Source organism: Panthera tigris, chromosome C1, assembly GCF_018350195.1.
Source record: "Panthera tigris isolate Pti1 chromosome C1, P.tigris_Pti1_mat1.1, whole genome shotgun sequence".
In the NCBI taxonomy this organism is placed as follows: domain Eukaryota; kingdom Metazoa; phylum Chordata; class Mammalia; order Carnivora; family Felidae; genus Panthera; species Panthera tigris.
In genome coordinates this window covers 13,003,024-13,024,658 of record NC_056667.1, presented here as the reverse complement: position 1 = coordinate 13,024,658, position 21,635 = coordinate 13,003,024, and the positions used below count along the sequence as shown (strand labels likewise).

The 21,635-nt window shown below is 54.4% G+C and overlaps 1 protein-coding gene across 2 annotated transcripts in view; it reads right to left on the bottom strand.

The window, feature by feature from the left end:
* The window catches only part of IGSF21 (immunoglobin superfamily member 21), a 232,464-nt gene that overhangs the window by 114,829 nt on the left and 96,000 nt on the right, over positions 1-21,635 (bottom strand). For both annotated transcript variants that reach the window (XM_042996364.1, XM_042996365.1), the window contains exon 2: positions 17,915-18,027. In XM_042996364.1, the coding sequence (XP_042852298.1) occupies positions 17,915-18,027 (113 nt within the window). The remainder of the gene's footprint in view (positions 1-17,914; positions 18,028-21,635) is intronic.

Below are 21,635 nucleotides of genomic sequence, written 5' to 3'. Positions count from 1 at the left end.
AGGCTCTCAAGCTTGTGGCTTGTGTGGGCAGGACAGCTCTTCGGTGCCACGTGGGAGACAGGCTGTCACAAACCCACACAGAGGTTTGGTGTGAATTAATGTAAGTGTCCAGAGCATGGGGCTCGCTGATTAGGGCCCATGCTGAGTCGGCCCTTTTGCCTTCTCAGTGGGGCAATGGGTGGGGCCAAGTCCACGGCGTCCACAGCATGACGTCCGGGGTGGGGGGTGGGGGGTCAGACTGCAGAGGGTGAGTCTGAGGGCAGGACCAGGGCTCTGCATGGATGAAGGGGTTGTCCGGTGGAGGTGAGGGGAGATTTCGAGGTACGTGCTCCTGGGGATGTGAGATGCGGGGAAGCGGGAAGGGGGCCATCTGTGCAAGATGAGATGGGGTAATTAGCTTAGAAACAAGAGCGAGAAGACAGCAGGCAGGAAGTGTGAGGCCTGGGGCCACAAGAGGCCAGCCGGGCTGGCACTGCAGCCCGCTGGGGACCGAGATGCCAACAGTCTCTTAGAGACATGAATTCAGGAGCAGGGGGCGGCGGGGGAGGGGGGGGGGAGATGGCGCAGAGCATGGTCCACAGGCGCAGTGGGAAAGCCTGGGACCGAGGCACGCTGCGGCTCCAACTCACGCCCCTCCTGGCAGGGAGTAAAAACTAGAACTGAGACCCTGTAGTTTTTTATTCCAGGCCAGTCCCAGATCCAACGGTAAAAAGAGGGACAGCAGGCTGGCCCGTTCAAGGCCAGGTGTTAGTGTAAGGGCACCTGTCTTCACTTTATCTGCGAGAAATGACCAGTGCGTTTCACAGGTCTGGCTGCCCCTTGGGGGTCAAGGTTAATTACTCCTGCCCCCACGAAACGGGAGAGTCATCAGTCAGGAGGCAGCCTGGCCTGAGGGTTAATGGGGTTTGAATCCCGATCACAACCGAAGGGGCTTTGGGACCTGGAGGGATTTCTTCCCTTCCTCGGGTCTCTGTTCTCAACATGTCAGTGGAGAATGTACCCTGACCCTCTCATCCTGCCAAACAGTGACAAGAGTCATGGAGGCATCGAGGGGACGGAGACTAGTTCGGTGCCCCGCACACAGTAGGCACTTAACACGTACCTGTTCACTGATGAATGCAGTATGTCTGAAAAATACGTGGAAGGAAGAAATAAAAATGTCAGGTGGGGAGACTGAACGCCCAGACAATACAAGGAAAGCCACCACATGCTTATTAAAGAGAATAAATGAATTCATCTAATTTGTAGGATACAAGATAAAGCCCACAGAAAAATCAATTGCTCTGCATTCTTACATCCCAGAAACCCACAGAAAATCCGATGAAAAAGATTCTATTTATAATAATAAAAAATAAATACTAAGAGTTCTTTTAATTGGGGACACAAGATATTTGTGTAAAGAAATTATAAAAACCCAATAGAGACTCAATATTAGGAAAACCATCAACATAATTCATTACATTCTTAAATTAAAGGAGAAAAAACCATATGATTACTTCAATAGATCCTTAAGAAGCATTTAATTAATTTTTCTTTATAAAAACTCTAGGTAAAATTGGAATAGAAGTGAACTTCCTTTATATGACAGTAATAGTATTTATCAGAAACCAGCAGCAAATATCATTTGCACTGTTAAAATAAATGCAGCCCTATGAAAAACATCAATAAGAGAAGGAAACATTTTTACAAGCATTCTGGAGGTTTTAGACACTAGAATAAGGCAAGAAATTATAATAAGTTTTATAAGTAATGCCAGGCACTGTCCTAATTTATTAGGTAAAGTGCCAACGTTGGGGCACAGAGAGATTTAGTCACTTGCCCAAGGTCACACCATTTCAAAGTGGCAGCGTTAGGGTCTGAGCCCAAGTGATCGGGTCCCAGGATATATGCTTTAAAAAAAAAATTTTTTTTAATGTTTATTGATTTTTTTTTTTTTGAGAGAGAGACACACACACAGAGCAAGCGGGGGAGGGGCAGAGAGAGGGAGACACAGAATCCAAAATGGGCTCCAGGCTCTGAGCTGTCAGCCTAGAGACCGACGTGGGGCTCGAACCCACGAACTGTGAGATCATGACCTGAGCTAAAGTCGGACGCTTAACCGACTGAGCCACCCAGGTGCCCCCCAAATTTTTTAATGTGTATTTGTTTTATTGAGAGAGAGAGAGAGAGAGAGAGAGAGAGAGCCCATGAGTGGGGGAGGAGCAGAGAGCAAGAGAGAGAGAATCCCAAGCAGGCTTCACTCTCAGCTCACAACAGGGCTCGATCTCACAATTGTGAGATCATGACCTGAGCTGAAATCAAGAGTCAGACGCTTACCCGACAGAGCCACCAGCTACCCCTAGGATATGTGCTTTTTTTGTTGTTGTTTATTTATTTATTTTGAGAAAGAGAGAGTGGGGGAAGGGCAGAGAGAGAGAGAGAGAGAGAGAGAGACTGAGTCCCAAGCAGGCTTCCCTCTGTCAGCACAGAGTCCAACACGGGGCTCGAGCCCACAAACTGGGAGATCATGACCATGATCAACAGTCATATGCTTAACTGACTGAGCCACCCGGGCGCCCCAGACATGTGCTGTTATACATCACGAGACACTGTCTCTTGGGTGTTAGAAAAGTTGCTGTTATTTGCAGATCATATAATTGCAGAGCTTAAAAAAAATCCCGAAGATTGAAATTTTTTTCAAAAGCCTGACAAGTCAGTAAGACGTCTGCATAAAAGGCAAATATGTCCACATCACAGTTTCCTGAATTCCACCAGGGGAAGAACGTCTAGAGCAGCGCCCAGCACCCTGCCTGGGACATGGTGGGTTCCCAAGAACTATTTGCTGAAAGCTGAATCAACAGAGAGTCTGCCGTCATCTGGAATGACGGCAAACTGGGTCAGCGACGCAGCTGGGTTTCTCAGAGGGATCCGCTGAAGGACTTCCCTCCAGCCTCCAGCTGGTCCCCCTCCAGCACGTGCTCTTAGATGCAGAGGAGGCCTCCTCTAGGGTCCCCGCAACAACCCCCTCAAGCCAGTGAGGCCGTCCCTGTCCTGTCTCAGCCCGACAGCCGGGCGGGAACAGGGCACTGTTGTCCCTGCTGGAAAGCCCAAGTCAGCGCTCTTAATCCAGCGGGCCAGGCCCCCTCCCTTTTCCCCACCGATGCCCAGGGCGTTCTTCGACCCTTGGCAGTGCATGGAGCGCTGTCCTTGAATCTGCCCCATAGCCTGTGTCCACGGAAAGGCGGAGGGCCATCGTAGGAACATAGGAAAGCTATGCCCATATCAAGCTAACATAGGAAAATCACTTCCCGCATGCCACATTGGCAACTGCGCGACTCATCACCCAAACCAGGATACTTTTGAGACTGGAAGAGGGATGCTCTTAACCATCGCCCTCAGATAGCAGGCACAGCCTGGACTGTTCCAGGCAAACTGGGGCGCACGGCAACTCTCACTGCTCTTCGACGAGGTCGGAGCCCATTCTGCAAGCGCGGATGTGGAGGCTGAGAGGTTGTGACAGCGGGAGAGGCGGAGCCTGGGACTGACCTCCGATCTCTCTGCCTCCAGCATCCCTCAGGCTCAGCGGCCTCTCCACCTCTGGTCCACATACTCCTTGGGGGCACAGGCTGTTCTTCTTTGACACACCAGCAGACACAAGGTCTTGAACATCAGGAGATCGAGTCGGGTCAGCTTGGACTTGCGGGGGTGTTTACGGAACACTAATAGGGCTGGGGTGGTGGAAGCCTGCAGGGGGGAGGAGGTCAGGGAGGGGCGGGGCCAAAGCAGGGCCCCGGGAGTTTCATTCTAAAGCTAAGGAATGACTCGAGCTGGTTCTGTCTCTAAAAGGGCACTCTGGCCACTGTGCGGACACTGGACGGGGCAGGGCGGGGGGTGGGGGAGAAGGGGGGGAAGATTAGAAGCAGGGAGTACAGTTAGGGGCTGCCGATTCTTGGTGGGGATAGAGGCTTGGGGAGAGAGGGGCGGCCAGGACATAGGAAGAAACACGTGCATTCAGGGCAATTTTTTGAATGGAAAAATGAGAGGGCTGTAGGATGGGGGTGGGGGGGAGGAAAAGGAAGGGAGGAGACAGGAGAGACCCCTGGGTTTTTGGCCTCAGTAACCAGATGTCATCTATTGAGATGAGGAGGAATAGGGGGGAATAGATTTGGAGGAGAAATCCAGAATTTTCCTTCGGCCTTGTCAGGTCTGAGATGCTCATCCGATATTTGTAAGGCAGTGTCCAGAGGCTTTTTTGCTTAAAATTTTTCAAGTGTTCCTTGCGGCTATCATCCAAGCTCCATTACATGGGACCCCAGATGTGGAACGTTCTTCTTGAGTCCCTGACTGCCACCAGCCCCCTCCCCCTGCTCCAGCCCTCCATCCTTCACCAGTGCCTGATGGGATTCCAGTGGGCCGCCCTCTGGGCCTTGCACCTGTCCTTCCTCAGCTCGCCATTCTCTCTGTCCCCTCCTCCTTCCAGAATGGCTCCAGACCAGGGTGGGGGCCCCTCGCCTGTGCTTCTGTGACATCCTGTCTCTCCCAGCACAGGGTGAGCCAGGGACCTCACCCCTGCGGGGCGCCCGCGTCCCGCACAAAGGGATATTCATCGAGTAAACAGGGTCAAAGGGAGATGTTTCAACCACTTAAGGAAATAAGCAGCTTTCTAACACCCTCAATTATTTTGGAAGCACCTGCTCACATATAATTAATGTGCCGATTCAAGTGATTATTATCGCCATTAAAGCGGGTCCCCCAAGAACCACTACTCAACACTTGTTTAGACACATCTGAATCCCTCCACCGCCTGCAAAATAATCACAATCATCCAACTCAGATTTCATCCCCTGAACTAGAGTCTCCAATTCAGACTTCCTGCTCCTCTGGGCTGCCCATCTAACCTCACTAGCAGGGTTCCCGAGGGCTCTGCGCCACGGTTCGAAGAAGACCCCTCTTCTTCTGGACGGAGCCACCAAACGCTTTCCCACAGTTGCCAAAGGGACCCGGGGCAGCCGCCCTGAGTGAGCGAAGAGCCCGGGGTGGGGGCAGGTCCTGTCCCCTCCACCTGTCTGCTCCGTGCGTTGGTGTCTGGGTGGGGGAAGTGTGCTGTGGCCCACCCTGCGGGTGGAAGCTGTTTTCCCTGGGGTCCTCCTCTTAGGTTGATGGCCACTGCACGGCTCTGCAGACGGGCCCCGGGCTGTGTCACCATGAGAACAGCCCCAGGCAGCCTGACCCGGACAGCGCCCACCCAGCCCGCCCTCTCCGAGTGGCGGGGGTTCCGAGCTTCCCCAAAGGGGATCCAGACGGCCCCCATCAGTCCCGTGGACCAGCCCTGGCGCTGAGAGGGTCGGGCAGTAGGGGAAGTCGGACAAGCTGGTGTACGAACCCGCTCCACCTTACCGTCTGGGAGGCCGGGGGCCAGTTACTTAACGTCCCTGAGCCTCAGTGTCCTCAGCGCTAAAGTGGACAACAGTATCCGCATCCAGTGGTTTCTATGGGCATTCAGTGAGGTGACTCTGAACGGCCCTCACACGCCTTGCCCTGTGCCACAGGGATGGTGTCAATGGGGATTAAGGGGGAGAGACAGGCTCCCCAGGCCACAGGGGTTCACCCCTTCCGAGGGTCCAGCCCTCGGGTCACCTGTCACTCTGGGGAAGTCCCTCCCACCCAGCAGTATGGCATTTCTGCCTTCTGTGGAGCCTTCCAGAAGGCATTGCTCTTGGAGTCAGGTGGCCGGGTTCGGAGCGTGACCGGCCGTTCTTCGGTCGCACAACTGCTATGCAGCCTAGCGTCAGGACCCCAGCTCCGAAGGGGGAATGATGGTGTCCGGGCTGCAGGGTCTGTCCTGCCCTCCCCCAAGGCTCCCTGAGTCTCTGAATGCCCCAAGATGCTTCGCTCACGGCAGCACAGGAAGGTGAGCCCGCAGAGGACGCAGGGGCCACAGCTTACGGTGACAGCAAGGATTCTGGTTTCCATCCTGAGAACAACAGGGATGCTTCCTTGATGTGTTTCAAGCAGAGGAACACGGACACAGGCGTGTCTTCAAAGGCCTTTGGCTGCAGAGTGGCCTTCTGGATCCGATCTTACCGATTTCCTTCAGGTTCTCACCTCCTCTTGGCTCCTAGGGGTCTGCCGTTTCGTCCCCTTTGAAGGTTCACCTAAGGGTGGGGCACCCACATGAGTGAGATTCTCAGAACACCCACAATCCACGGCTCTCCTGGGGAATCTAGAACTTTCTGGAACGCTGGCGTCCCACACTTGATGCGGATGCTCCATCCCTACCTCGTCATGATGTCACTGCTGGGCAGCTGGGCCTGACACAGCATAGAATATTCCAGAGCTGGAGTGAACGGCATCACCCTGCTCTGTGCTCACTTGGGCCACAGGAAGCCCAGAAATCCTTAGTATTGCATTTCTGACCGGTGACCATTCTAACATTTGCTTAGACGCTTCCAGGCCTGGGGGACGCTCCAGTCCCCAAGACACCCCATCCAAAATTGATAAGCTCTTAATTGTGGCAAAATCTGTTAGCTCGTCCACTAAGAGTTTACCTTTTGTCCCTCAGAGCCACATAAACTGTTCCTTCCTTCCTTCCTTCATTCATTCACTCACTCACTCATTTATTCATTGTCTAGGTTATGTGCTCAGACACAAAGACAAAGGACACTGGATCCTTACCAACAAGGGGTCCCATTCTGGGAGAAAGGCATTCCACTATTATAATTAATCACCCCATTGAGAACTCTCAGCTAGCAGATGCCAGTCCTTTGGGGGGGCAGTTACCTAGTGTCCAAGCATTTATTTGATGACCTTTCATGTACTAGCCATTGCCCTGCTTAGCCGCAACAACCATACAGACAAGGCTATGTTGTTCTTACTCGGTGCTCTATTCCCAGTGCTTGGCACAAGGTGCCCAAGAAATACCTGCCCCATCGATAAACACATGAGCCCAGCGCGTTAAGTCACGAGGGAGGCTTCTCGGCATGTTGAGAGCATCGCGAGACTCTAACTCAGCCTGGTCACGTGATTCAATGAATGGGGAAGGAGCTGGAAGGGGAAAACGGGCTGGGGGGAGGGAGGTTGCTGGGAATGACCTTGTAGCTGACCTTCAAAGGCAAGTGGAGTTTGCCAGATGGCACAGGCAGAGGGCAATGCAGCACGTGCGTGGGCACGGCGGTGGGAGAGAGCGTCCGCACATTCCAGAAGCTGCAAATGGGCCTTAAGATGGGAGCGCTGGGCCTTAGGATGGGAGCGATGGGAACTCGGTAGGAAGCAGTGCTGTAGAAATCAGCTAACACAGCTTGAATCACAAAGGACCTAGTAGGCTGGGCCAGTGACCTTGAACGTGATCCTTAAGGTGATGGGACGCTCTCGTAAAGGGCGGGGTCTGAGGTGGGAGTGCAGTCACGTATGATCGTATGATCGGTGATCGGCTGTGCATTCTAGAAAAGTGCCGGGCTGTGCCTGTCTGCAACAGAGAGACTGTCTGATTGGCCACGGGTGTCTCTGAGTCCCCTGGTAAGAGGGCACAGTGGCCCTTCACACGAGCCTGACACATCCAACTAGGAGATGGGCCGAGGAGGAGCAGGAAGGACTTGAAGGGGAGGAGGACCCTGGGCTGGTGTTCTCGGAAACATCCCTCATTTCAGTCACATTACTTTCTTTCAACGGCGGGCGGGAGCACAAGTTCACCTTTAATCCTTCTGTGACAAGTTAAGTCAGCCCCTTGTCACTTAAACCCAGCAGGGCTAAGTCACGCCAAGCCTGCTGGAAATCACATTCTGGGCCCAATATAGCACCCAGCGTCCACAGGCTCAGAGGCCCGACAGCAGGTCGGGGCCTCTCCACCTCTGAGGAAGAGTGTCCCAGCCTCACCTTGAGAGCGCCCCGAGCAAGAAGTGCCAGCCTCTTCCCCCAGCCCAGGGTCCCCTGGGGGAAGGAGAGAGGCTGGTTGCAAGGCGGGGAAGGGGTAACACATTCTAGTCACATCTCACTTTGACCCTTTTATTTTACTGAAGATCCTGAGGCTCAGAGAGGGAAACTGGTTTTCTCAAGGTCACACAGCAGGATGTTTGGTCCCGGAATCCCCCTCTTTTCTCTTCTGTGCCCTTGGTAAGCAGGGGCAAACTCCCCAGACCGAGCTAAGTCATCAAAATGTTCACCTTGGACCTGCCAGTCTACCGTATCTTTCATGTCCATCCAATGCGAGAGTTTATTCCTGGGGGAGGAGGGGTCCAAGTGTGGCCCAGTAGAATGTCTTGTCATCTGGGGGTCCCTCTCGACACTTTGGGAGCCAAACGCCCTTATCAGTCTTGTATGAAAGTCTCCAGGCAGAGAACTCGGTCTCGTTGCCAGTATCAGAAACCTGATCTTAATCCCCCAAAGAGAATGGATTTCTCCGGTCAAAACACCTTCCCTTGTGCCAGGGAGAACAGCGATCTATTGCCAAAGCCAGCCTTTCCTTTCTTGCATCCTTATCTCCTTCTCCCACCCGAGGGCATCTGTGCACACGTCCAGGCTGACTGTCCTGTGGCGTCTGGGCTGAGCCCACCCACCCGACGCCCTTCCCATGTAAGCTTGACTACGTACAGCTCCCTCTTCCCGCCAGGTCCCCGGAAAGCTCGTGGATCACGGGCTCTTTGACCCACCCTTGGAGGCCCTTGGTCTCCTAGATCCACCCTGAGTGGCGGCCCTGATGACCCAAGGGTGGAGATAATGACGCCCTGCTCATTTACACTCACGAGCACCTAGACACCTGCTACTGTGGTCACAGGGGGATGGCACAGACCCCTTTGAGAATATTCAACCCCTTTCCTCCCCCCCCCCACCCAAAACGCACATCACATTTTAGGCATACTTTCTGGGGTTTCAAGCAGGAGCCCCAGAAGCTTATCTCCCTCCTCCGTAGGGATCCAAAGATCCCACATAAGGACGCTGGCCCGGAGTCGGCCAGCACCACAGCGCCTACTGGAGAAGCAGATAAATAAAACTCAGCAACAGACGCAAAGGCCGGATGAATAACTAAAATACCAAGTGATACCTCTCTAATGGAAGTGCGTAGAAAATGCTATGGAACTTCGCAGGAGGATCTCTTAATTCTATCCTGGTAGGCGAGGTCAGAGGCCTCACAGAGGAAAGAATGAGTAAGGCCTGGCCAGGCGGAAAGAGAGGATTTAGTAAGCTAAGTGCAGCCCTATTTTCCTGCTCCGTGGGTGAAGGAAACTGGCTTGTCTGCAAGACATCTCCTTTGTTTCACACAAATCCCTGTGAGATGCTGGGGGGGGGGGGGAAGGCGAGCAAGCCTATTGGGCAGAGGAGGAAACAGATCTTTACAACTTAATGAAGCTGGACCCGGAGCTCTCCCCTCGGGGGAAGCGGGTCCACCTCACCCTTTCTCTCTCCAGCCCAGAGTATCGTGCCCAGCACGGAGCAGAGACTCAGGGAGGTTTTGTGAACGGCTTTCACCCCAAGGCCACTGAGTTAATCAGTTGGTAGAGCCGGGATCTCTCCCCCAAACGCCAAACGCACCGCCGAGTTCCTCCAGGATCCCCCAAACATTCTGGGAGGAGAGCAAGTCTGGATTGCAAGGCTCGGCAAGTTTGGAATAGATAATGTAGCTGGTAGCCTATGAAAGACATACAGACGGAGAGGGACCAGGTAGAAGCAATTGTCTTTATGTTACTGCAAAGGTTTGTCCAGAAGGTCAAGGTCAAATCCCCTGAATGGTTGAAACCTCGAGGCGTGCCACAGCTAGCCTCAGTGCTTCCTTCAGCCCACTCCCGGCAGGCTTCTGCCCCACTAACTCCAAGGAGACTGCTCTTTTCCAGGCTCCCAGTGGGCTCCATGTTGCAAATCCATGGTCATTTCTCTGTTCTTGTCCTAAGTCATCTTGCTGCAGCATGGGACACAGCTGGCTCTTCTCCCTTGGGATCTGGGACATCCACTCGCCTGGCTTTCTTCACATCTTGCCGGCTGCTCCTTCCAGCCTCTTCCCTAGTCTCCTTTTCTCTAAATTTTGAGCTCCCCAGGACCCAGCACTGTGTGCTCTTCTCTTGCCCGCCCCCCCTCCCCTTCTGCCTGTCATCTCACCCAGGCCCACCGTTCGTATCTGACGCCACCCCCCCCCCCACCCCAAGTATAAATCTCCAGTCCTGACCTCAGTCCAGAACCCCAGACTTGTAGCCCCAGCGGCTGCTTGAACAACTCCAGCCCCACGTTAGGGGCACTTGTAACTTAACACAAGTGACAGAGAATCCCTTCCAGCCTTCTCCTCCCCTCCCATCCTTCTGGCCTCAAGAAATAGCACCACTCCCCCTGCCCCAGCTGCTGGAGCCTGAAAGCCGGGAGTCACCCCAAATCCTCCTTGCCTCCCTCCGTCAACACGTTAGCAAGCCCATTAGATTCCACCTGCAGTTTATGGAAGAACTCCATTCCTTCCCACCGTCTCCACTGCTGCCATCCCGGTCCCCACCCAAGCCACTGTCACCTCTTTCCTGTTACAGCTGTAACAACCTCCGCGTGGCCCCTCTGACTCCAGTCTTGCTCCCCTACAACCCATCCTCCACCCAGAAGTGACCTTTCAATAAAGTGAATCAGGTCCCGTTACTTGCCTGCTCCAAACCCTCCAAAGCTGCCCTTGGAATTAACTCCAGACCCAGCGCCCTGGGGCACATGGCCTGGCGTCAGTGGTCCTGCCCGTCTATCTGTCACACCTTACCTCTTAACTCCCCACAACCGGCTGCATTCCAGCCCCTCGGTGGACTCGCTTTCTGTCCCTTGAACACGCGAAGCTTGTCACCAACGCATGTTCTCTTCTCTCTGCCTGGAATGTTCCACCTCCATCCCTTAGCAAGGCGGGTTCCTTGTTGCCTTGGAGGTCTCAGCTTAAATGAACCTTTTCCTGACCACCCAATCCCATTCTACCCCGCCAGATTATTTTCATTATATGCACTGCCCTTATCATTACCTGCCGTTTTTCCTGTTCGTTTATCTTTTTACCTCCCCCTGCCTCTAAGCTAAACCACAGGCGTTCGGGATCTTGCTGCCCTGTTCCCTGATGCACGCCCAGTGCCTAAGACCATCCTGCTTAGTAACTACATGCTGAATTAGTGTCGAATGACTGAATGGGGCAGCTAGCTCCTATCAGAGTTTACCATGCACCAGGACATGGTCCCTGGCTGGGCCAAGGGCATTACAAGATGCTGGAGTGGGCAACCCCTGCCCCTTTTAGAGCCAAGCCATCGTTGAAGACCTGGGATTAAGGGCCGCAATAACTGCAATTCACACTCTTACCTCTAGGGGGAGCTGACGGTTTCTCCATCACTCCACCCCCAGAAGCCTGAGCTTTGGGGGAAAAGGGTCTGGGATGGATTCAACCTGTTCCTGAGGGTGGAATAAAAGGATTGCAATGGGACTAGACTTGGAAATGTGTTCTGACTTCCTCTTTATGGGTGATTAGAGTTGTTCTATAATCAGCTGTCCTTTGGCAGGCCCTCCTTCCACTTATGCAACAGGGGTGACGAGATAGGGCATGGGGCATTCTTCATCAGAGACAGCCTGTCCCTCTGGAAGGCCAGGGGCGAGGGAGGGGGGCCTAAACAAGGCAGTTCGGACCAGCTTGGCTCCGGCTCTGTGAAGAACGTGTCTTGCTTTTCTTACTCCCTTCCTCGTCCAGATTCAGGAGCTGTAAGATCAGGTTGTGGGTCCAGGGCGGGAACAAGGAAGACCCAGGTTGGCTCCAGGCCAGAGGGGCCCGAGGGGTGGTCCAGCCCACTTCTCCAGGACTTAGGTCCGCCTCTACCCATCACCAAGAGTGCACCTGCCTTCTTGCCCTTGCTGGTATCATTGGACTGGTATGTCCCCTTATGATCATCGCTTTCTATTTTGGTTTCGGACAACAAAACGTCGTCCAGGGCTTACACTAGGAGAGAGCCAATGCCGGTAATACCCTTTTGAAATAACTCTTTGCTTCAGGGAGAGAAGAGCTAAGATCCACTGAAAGGGCTTAGCTGTGTGATGACAATTTCCAAGAACTGAAATCCAGTGAGTTGGCCAGCATAACTGCACAGAAACGAAGAGTCTACCAATTTACATTGCCTCTGCCTGTCTGCCTGGGGAATGTAGGTGGTAGGATAGTATTCAAGGAATCCGATGATCCTTGGTGATCTTCTGAAAAGACCTGCCACCCTCATTTTATGACTTTCCTTTCTCGATCCCTTATCCCTTAAGCTACCACGAGACATGGGAGGACAACGGCCACCATTTATTGAACAGGTGCCACAACAGAGCCAAGCCCCGGGCTTGTTTGCTTGCAGACATCATCTCATTGAAGCCTGCAACGTAGGGGTTTGCATGCCTAATTCCACATGAGGTTTCTAGAATGCAGAAAGGTTAGGTCACTGCCCAGACACATACCCCGAACTCATATGCGCGTATCCTGACGCCCCAGCCCTCTATCTTCCTACCTTACCCTTCCCAGTCTCACGGTCCAGAGCAGCCACACCCCTACCCCGGAGGCATCGAGCAAGGCCCCAGGGCGGGAGCTCGCCCCAGCCAGGTAGCATCATGGAGGAGGCATTCATACCACAAAACAAACACCCAGGCACACGCTCCCCACAAGGTGACAGAAGTGAGATACGGGGTTCCTGAAAGCGGTGCGTTATCACTATTGACCAATCTCCTTCTCTATCTTGCTCCGTGGCTCTCTTTTCTGTGGCCTTGTAACCTGGGCCCAGCGCAGCTCTTGGGAACAGATTGTGACAGAAAGGGACAAAACAAAGGAGAGATGATAAAAACTTGTGAAAGGCTAAGCTCCCATGATTCTCTGTGGCTGTTTAATGGATTTCTATGATATAAACAGACCTTTGGCTTTGCCTGCTGGGCAGCTGACCTCCAACTAAATGAGTTTAGACAGTATTCCTTAATAAGAAATGTTCCTTTTTTCCCCACATCCACAAAGCCCCCTGAGCATACAATGACTCACACTCCCCTGCCAACAGATACCGTCGGCCGCACACATACGCCCACCTGAAACAGAAGTGGGCCATGTGCCACGGTCTATCAAAACGTGCACACGCCTTTGTATTCACAGCTCTATCACTTGTGCACGTAACAAACATTTACGGATACAGTGGGGGGAAAAGGCGTGGCCTTTGCACTTGAGATGCTCGCAGTCCGGTGGACAGATGGGTGCTTTGGCACAGAGAGATAAGAGCTGGGGTGTAGATCCGAAAAGCGGAATCATGGAGGAGGGAGCGTCTAGAACTTTCTGTAGAAGTCAGGGAAGGTGACATGAGCGGAGACGCGGTCTCCGTGGACGGCCTTCAGTTTCCTCGTCTGAAGAACAGGCACAACAATAGACCCGACCTCACAATGCCAGCGTGAAAATGAAGTGTGGTCACGTATGCAGTGCCTGGCACGTAGTGAAGACTCAATAAATATTATTGGCTAATAAGCCACTCAGATTAGAATTAGCAGCATTACTAAATGAGTCCCCAGTTATAGATGTAAATGGATAGAAATGATTAAGTAGAGGAAATTATCAATCATTTTTTTTCTGGAACCAAGTCCTGACTTTAGTACTAAGGTAGTTTGCTTTTTAGATGACAGCCCCCTACTGTCCAACTATGAAATCGCACCCCTGCTCTATTAGCCACTGAATATTTCTAGGGAAAAAAAGCATGAGCCGCATAGACGGAGCCTGGGAAACTCAAATCTGGGAGAGGAAGCCATGAACAAGTGGGGAAAGCATGAAGGGATGGGGAGAAGGGCTGTGAGGCACCCTAAAGTTGGACAGGGCTTTTATAGACAGCTAGGAAACCCAGTCAGGTGCCTGATGACCTTCGTGACACCTTCTCTTTGTTTTCAAAGAGGTCTTTTGAGAATGATGGTCCCTCTTCCCATCCCTCCAACCCTCCAACCATCCCTCCCCAATCTAATGATGGCAGGTTACAGAACAAATAAAATTCATTTTTCTGAAATTCACTTTAGAGCAAGTTTGCCTGGAAAACTGGCCCCGTGAGCAGTGGCTTTTCCCTTGCCGGGAAAGCACAGTATATTCCAGAAGCCTCAGAAAACACTGCAAATAGCCATAGTGGATATCCAATAGAACTTCCTGTGATGATGGAAATGTTCCATACCTGCTCTGTCCAGCATGGTAGCCACCAACTGCATGTGGCTAGTGAGCTCTTGAAATAGGGCTAGTCTGAATGAGGAAATGAATTTTTAATTTGATTTGATTTGATTTGAATTGAATTCAATTCAGATTGAATAGCCACATGTGACTAGCCATGGCTGCCATATTGAATAGCCCGGGGATCTGATCACATATATTTTTCTGAATCTGTTCTATAGTTCGGCAGATGTTCGGCATTCCCCCCCGCCCCCCCCCCCCCGCTATGAACTGGGAAGATTATGGGGCATAGTGTCCAAGCTGCAGGCCCTGGCCCCCTCCTCCTATCCCCTGCCCCCACCCCATGCGTAAGACACCCACATGGCAAGATCTTCCCCGATGTCCAGCCAGAGATCTTGTGAACCCCGAGGGAGTGATCCCTTTTGCTTCAGGCAACGTCATCAGCTCTGCCAATCTACCCAAAGAATCCAACCCATTCATTCCATTTCCGAAAGCTCAGGATGATTCCATTGCTAAGATCATGTCTTTAGGACCAGAGGGGAGGCTGCTGGGCTTCACAGGTCTTGGGCCATTTTGTGCCCACTGGGCTGAGCGGGCAGTGGTGGCCTCATCACAATGCCCTGCTTTTCCCTTCTAAAGAGATTGGAGACACGGCCCTGGCTGGGCCTGTGTAATCTATTCATTTCCTTCCAAGCCGGGCTCTGTAAGCTCATTCACAGAGGATGGGCGAAGGAAGCCGGGGAAGCAAACAGACGTACAGAAAACAAACAACGCTGGGCAGCTCCCTGCTTGGTGGGGGGTGGGGGGTGGGGGGCAGGAGCTGCCGGGAAATGGAGGTGGGAGAATAGAGATGTAGGGACTTGTCTGGAGCGGGTGTGGGGGGGGGATTCTGACTGGAGAAGGAGAGCGGGGCTCCCATTGCTGCTTTTTTCACGTCGCACCCACCCCGCATAAGGAGCCTTGGCTTCTGCAGCCCCCATCTTGGTAAGCTCTTATCTCTCTCCATTCAGCTGGCTCCCTGGGAAAAGAGGCGATCGGTGAGGGAAGGCCAGAGTGGCGATAGGCAGAGAGAACTGGAAGCATGGAGCCAGTTCCCTGGAGCTCTCCCCACCCACCCCACCCCACCCCCTTGCCCTGCCACCGGCCTCTGCCCCCATCCTCACCATCACAGACAGGGCATGCGGGGCTCCCCTGGTCCCAAGGAGAGTTCCAAGTCAGCTGAGCCTGCTACCTCAATCCAGCTACAGAATCACAAGGGCCCAAACAGTTGGCTCCAGTGGGCAATTTGCATGTGATTTGCATACATCTGCATATACCCTCCCCACTCCAGAGGCACCGAGTCAAAGGATGTGAAATGAAGGAAAATAAATTCATTAGTGCAGCCTACCATAGCCCAGCACACAGGGTCCGCCACCGTAAGAGATGTAACTGATTCTTAAGGCAATCAACGTGATCGCAGTCTGGGGGGCGGGCGGCGGCGGGGAGAGATGGGGGCGGTGGCGACGGGGGAGTCCCAGCACGGTGGGGGGGGGGTGCAGAGACAGGAAGGGAAAGCCCGCGTCTCCCTCATCTTCAGAGAACATAGCGCGGAGCCACGTGGAAGCCTGCGCCCGGTTTCCTACACCTGGCCCTGGCCTTCGTGCTGTCTCCACGTCGGCAGCCACCTCTGCAGGCAGACTTTCACCACCGACGCAGAAAAATTCCATTTCAAACACGAGTGAGGATGGTTGTTTCGAGGGCTGGGGAGGCAATGAGGTGTCGTCCACTGGTATTTCCCTGTCTGCAAGCTCCCTCCCCCCTTCACCTCCCTTAAGCGGTCCCATTGGGTCTCCGCGTTTCTCTCTGCCAGCCGGGCGGGTCTTTCACATCCCCTCATTCCGATCCCATCTACGGATGGTTGGGGGAGAGACAGTCCCATCGTTAGCAGTGAGCTGCAGTTAATTTAGCACAGTCCTTCTGCCAGGTGCTAATGAGATGCTGGCTGTGTGTGTCAGCCAAGCAGCTCCCATATCATGTAAATACGCCTCTTAGTGATTCAGTTCATGGCACTATTTAACATATGCCTTGACTTTCTCTAGGCCTGTTGATCTATCCGGGATGGAAATCTTATCTAAAGCTGGGGCCCCCAGGGGTGTCGAGAGCATCAGGTTCACACCTGTGGGGCCCAGGCTGCCTGGAGAGCTTAGTGGGGGGGGGGGGGGAGGTGCGGCTAGGGGCAATTTTAAGTGGGAGGGGCTACAACGCGACCCTGGAGAACAATGATGTTGGTTAAAAGGAACCCAAGGCGGAGTCAACAGCAGCGACCAGCAAGTGATGAATCAAAGACCAAGACTGCAAGAAGGAAGAGCAAGGACAGGAGGGTCCCGCCAAAGACTGGCGCGAGAGCAAGAAGGAGATTGAGGAGCGGAGTTCTGGGTCAGGGCATTGAATGGTGAGTGTGCCCCAGTGGGATCCTCGAACACAGGGTTTCCAAGCACCGCACCGTGTAAAGGGGCAAAGGAACCAGTTCTAGATGTGTGATTATCAAACTGCCCGTGCCACCTGCCCCCCCCCCCCCCCATCAGCTCTGTCCAGAGCAGGTGCACTTGACCGTGTCATCTACTGGTCTCATCTGAGGAAAGGGCAATGCCGCAGACAGAGGTTAAAGAAGTGTGGCTTTAGATCGGGAGTTGGTGGACCACGGCCGGGGGACCCAATCAGCCTGCAGCCTGTTTCTGTACAGCCCGTGAACCGAGAATGGTTTTTTCTTTTTCTTTTTACCTCTCTTGATGGGTGACAAAAATAAAAAAGAAGAGTGTTTTGTGACATATAAAAACTACATGAAATTCAAGTCTGAGTGTCCACGCACAAAGATTTCTTGGAACCCCGCCATGCCCTTCCATCGCCACGTTGTCTGTGGCTGTTTTCACACTAGCACAGCAGAGCCGAGTAGTTGTGACAGAGACCATACGGTCCCCAGAGAGGAAAATATTTACTATCTGGACCTCAGCGAAAAGTGTTGCCAAAGCCTGTTTCAGATCACGGAAGGGGAGTTCTCTGCCTAACCTGTTCCCAAGATGGCGGTACTTTGCTCTGTGCAATCCTGAGTGTGGCACTGCAGGAACATCAATTCCCAGTGGACCTTCTCCTGAGCCCGGCCAGCCCTGACTCCCCGGTGGCCAAGGGACACCGGGCTGGAATGCCCCGTCCAGACACGAGAAGGTTCCTATCGGTGGCTGGAAAGTACAACACTTGTGCCCAACACCCAGAGCGGGTCCTTCTGTTGCCAGCAGCTGGGCCCTGGACCAGTGAGCTTCTCTGTGTCTCTAACGGCACCCCTTCTCAGACCCAGATCAGGTGCCAGTCACCAGGATAGTCCCATACGTAATTGAATTAGAAGGCAGACCATCTCTGTAATTCGTTTTAAGAGGGCAGGATGCCACGCTGCTGTTCTCGTTCCTCCGCCAAGAGGATTACCCAAAGCCCCCAGCCTGAAATCCCAACCTCCGATGTTTCTTGGTTGTTACACAGCAGTGTTCTTACTAACTCATACTTGGTACTGCTGGGGTCTCCTGAGCAAAGGGGCAAATTAGGGACACAAAGGAGACCAGAACGAGATAGTTCCTGAGGACAAAAGAGAAGGCTGAACAAAGTGGTCTTGCAGGAGGGTTCGGGCAGAGGATGGGAGCCTGGCAGAGGGCACAGGACGACACGGGGCTGCGTTAGGACTGAGGACATGGCCAAGCCTGCAAGGGTCTCCAGAGGGGCTCTGGGGACTCTACCTTCAGTCCTGGCCGTGGTATAGTGGGGACAACTGTGATCACTTACCCGGTACCACACGATCTCACGCATGCGACCATCTGTCTTGAAGTTACACTTCAAGGTCACGGCATCACCAGCCACCACGGGTGGGAGAGGTTCAATGTTGACAGTCAGGTAGCCTACAGGAAAAAGAAGAAAGGGGAGGTGAGGGCATGGGAGGAGTGGAAGGGCTGGGCCGACCGGGGAGGGGGGGAGGGAGCTGACCCGTCTGCAGGGGTGCTGTTCACACTGGAGCCTGTGTGATCGGTACCCGCCCGGCCTGAATGGAGGTCATTGCTCTCTTCTTCTTTGTCATTGGTGTCTCCGTCCTGAGAGCCTGTGGATCCCTCTAGTCCTGAAACACTTCTTGGGATCAATTTTCCCTTGAAAGTAGGACCTGCCGGCAGCTGGAGGTCATGCCTCAACGGACTTCTACAAGATGCCCGGAGAAAAGGTCCTGCGGTCAACCACTATACCTCTTTCCCCCCTTTTGCAGGGTCTTGATATGCATTAGCCAGTTAAGTCTCATGGGAAACGAGCCCGCCGAGAAGCACCTAACCCAGCATTTCCAAACCTATTTGACTACGTGTCTCTTCGCCATCCCTGAAGTCCTCAGCCTCCTGTGCAGTCAGGGTTCCATGGAACCCACATTGGGACATGGTGCCCGAGGTGCCCGGATCCAAAGGGGAAGAGCTCCCTGAGGAACTTCTGTTTGCTTCCGGAACCCCCAAATCTCCCCCACCCCCCGCCAAATCTCCCATCTCACACACTTTGCCATCCGAGGGGAGAGTTGGTACCCCCTGGAGGCCATGGTGGGGAGGGGTGGTTATGAGCTGACCACTCTGGGAAGGAGTCCAATCCTCTGCAAGCACCAGGTGATGCGTCTCGCCCACCAGCTGCCCCTGGAGCCCCAGAAGCTAGGACTGTTAACCTGGTAGTCACACCCAGGGGAACACTCCTGTCTCCACACCAAAGTCCGGCTCGGGGGGGCCTCTGACCCTCTCCGCTGCCTCGCAGAGCCCCATCCCCAAGGGCCAAGCCCCATTCCAGCTCGCCAGGGGGCCTCATTCTCGGGCCGATCGCCGGGGCCCATCTGATTGGCTTCCCGCCGGCTGATGTCCGGCCATTGATCTAATGGATCAATCCAGTCCAATTGTCTTAATGAGAAAACTAGCCAGGATGGGTTCAGGGATTTCAATTGTGCAGGCAACCTGAGCGGATCGAGCCCAGGGACCTGACCCCTGCCTGCAGCTTAATGGTTACAACACTCCCGGGGGGCCGGGGGGGGCGCGGGGGGGGGGCGGGAAGAAATAAGAATCGACCTCCGCAGGATCAATGGGGAAGCTGGAGTCAGAATTGACCTGCGTGGCACCAGGCGTCAGGTCCCAATGGCCAGGGTGAGGAGTAAGGCAGGGGGCTCACCTCTAGGTAGCCTCAACCTCAGGCTGGAGGTCAGGCTCCCAGGAAGCCCCACGGAGCTTGCGTGGTCCTTGCGAGCAGTGACTGGAACCAACTGGAAGGATCAGTGCCCCTCCCACCTTTCCTCATTCATTCAGCCCCAAAGTTTGCTCCCACTTGCTCTGAGCAGGACCGTGATCCACGAAGCAGGGTGGTTCTAGCAGTGCCCTGTCCTCTAGGCGCGCACACTTTGGGGACAGTTTCACAACACGGTCACACTCAGTGGGCGGGTGACAGTGGGGGCTGTGAAAGGAGGGGGAAGGAAGCCTTCCCGGCCTGGACAATCGGGGAAGTCCCCAAGCCCAGCTGGGTCCCAAACCACGACAAACAAGGAGGCTGCCCCTCAGGAGGCGGAAGGCCCACGACAGAGAGGACTCTGGGCAAGCTGATCCCGAGCGGGAAATAATAACGGGTCACATTTCCACAGCACCTACTCTGAGACAGGCTCCAGGCTAAGTGCACAACACGCCTTCACTCAACCGGCTGTCAGGGAATTCCCAGGAGAGAAGAGCCCGCATTCCTCCCGCTTTCCGAAGGGAAACAGAGAGGCAAAGTAACCTACCGAGATCCCGCAGCTCTAAGCGACAGAGCTGGGACTCAAGCCCCACCGCCTGCTCCATTCTGACCGCCATGCTATCCACACAGCCTCTCTAATGATGAGAAAGGAGAGGAAAGGGTCGGCAGACCCTTCCTGGCCAGCACAGGGGAGGAGCGGGAGATGCTGCTAGGGGGCCGAGACAGGAGTCCAGGACCCGATCCTGTCCGCTGATCGCTCCCTGGCTCGGGGCCGAGCCCTGGGCTCACCTTTCCAGCGTGGCTGCCCTCCTTGCGGGGGTGGGGGTCTCACCTTTGAAACGACGAGCCAGATGGCTGGGGAGCTCAAGAGCAGAGAAGGGCCCCCTCCCACCGCAAGGAGGCGGGAAGGACACGTTCTCGGATGGGTGAATCTCGCAGCCGGCCTGTGGTGAGTGCAGATGGTGTGTGCGTGTGAGGCAGGCCAGGGCGGGACACAGGTGCCAGCTTGCAGGGTCGCCATTGGCTGGCAAGCCCCGGCGGAATTACAGGTGTGAATCGGTGGGGATGGAGGGGAACACGTGAAGCTCGGCTAACCAGGGGTCGTGCGACAGGCACACGGCGAGGTATAGCCGGTGTCCGGGGCGACAGGGCTCAGGGGCGTGCAGGGTGAGAGCAGGGAAGAGCCCTCTGCACAGCAGCGGGGGAAGGGGGTGGGGGGGTGGGACTCCCGAAGAGGAGATTTCGAAGGGGGGCACCTGGGTCCGGGGGGGGGGGGTTCTGACACCTTAAGACAGCATTTCGCAGGGCGTGTAGACAACAGGGAGCTTCTGATAAATGTTTCAGGCAACAGGATTTCTATTCCCGACACTGCGTTAAACAAAATGGAGCACCCTTCTCTCCTTCAGAGCCCTTCTCTTTTCCCTTCTTGCGTCTTGCCTTCATTCGTGAAAAAGAAAAAAAATTGGGAATCTGTTCAGTGCCAGGCACCGCTCCGGGCCCTAGAGATACAGTGCTGAGAAGAGACAAGCCCTGCCCTCCAGGAGCTGAGGCTACGGCAAAGGAGGCTACAAAGAAGCGAACGAGGGGAAGGAAATACGGCCGGTGCTGATAAATGCCATGAAATCAAGGTAAACCAGGGTAAAGCGGCCCCAGGGAACAGAGAGCGGGGCAGGGGCCCCTCTGGACAGGGTGGCCCCAGGAGGCCTCTCGGATGGGATCCAGAATAAAGGCAAGTGTGAGCCATGCAGGTCTCTAGGGGGAAAGCGTTCCGGATGGAGAACGCCGCGTGGGCAAAGGGCCTGAAGCTGGAGTGCGCTCAGGGTGTTCACTCAAGGTGGACCCGGGTAGGAAATCTGTTCATAACGTTGTATCCCCGGGAGCCCATCTTTGATTCAGCACCTTGCAAGACTAGAACCAGGGTAGGGGCCGAGGGGAGACAAGTGAGACAGATGGCTAGGGAGGCACTCACTCTCCTTCTCCGCAGCCCCTGAGTCACGCCTGCCTCCCCTCCTCCTGGCCTTGGCCTTGCTAGAGCCCTTTGCAACAAACACCAGGAACAGGACTCTAACCGGAAGCGGAAGGGACTGTGGCTCCCATTCCCCAGGACCCCCTGCTCGGAGGGCGGGGGCGGGGTGACAGCGCCGAGCCTAGCCACACTGGGGGCTCCGGCCACCGTGCAGGGACTACAATCTCCCTGGGCCCGTGGCGCTTTCTGGCCCCCATTCAGCTCTAGCAACAACCTGTGCGACATAAGATGCCGTGCTGGCTGCGTGTG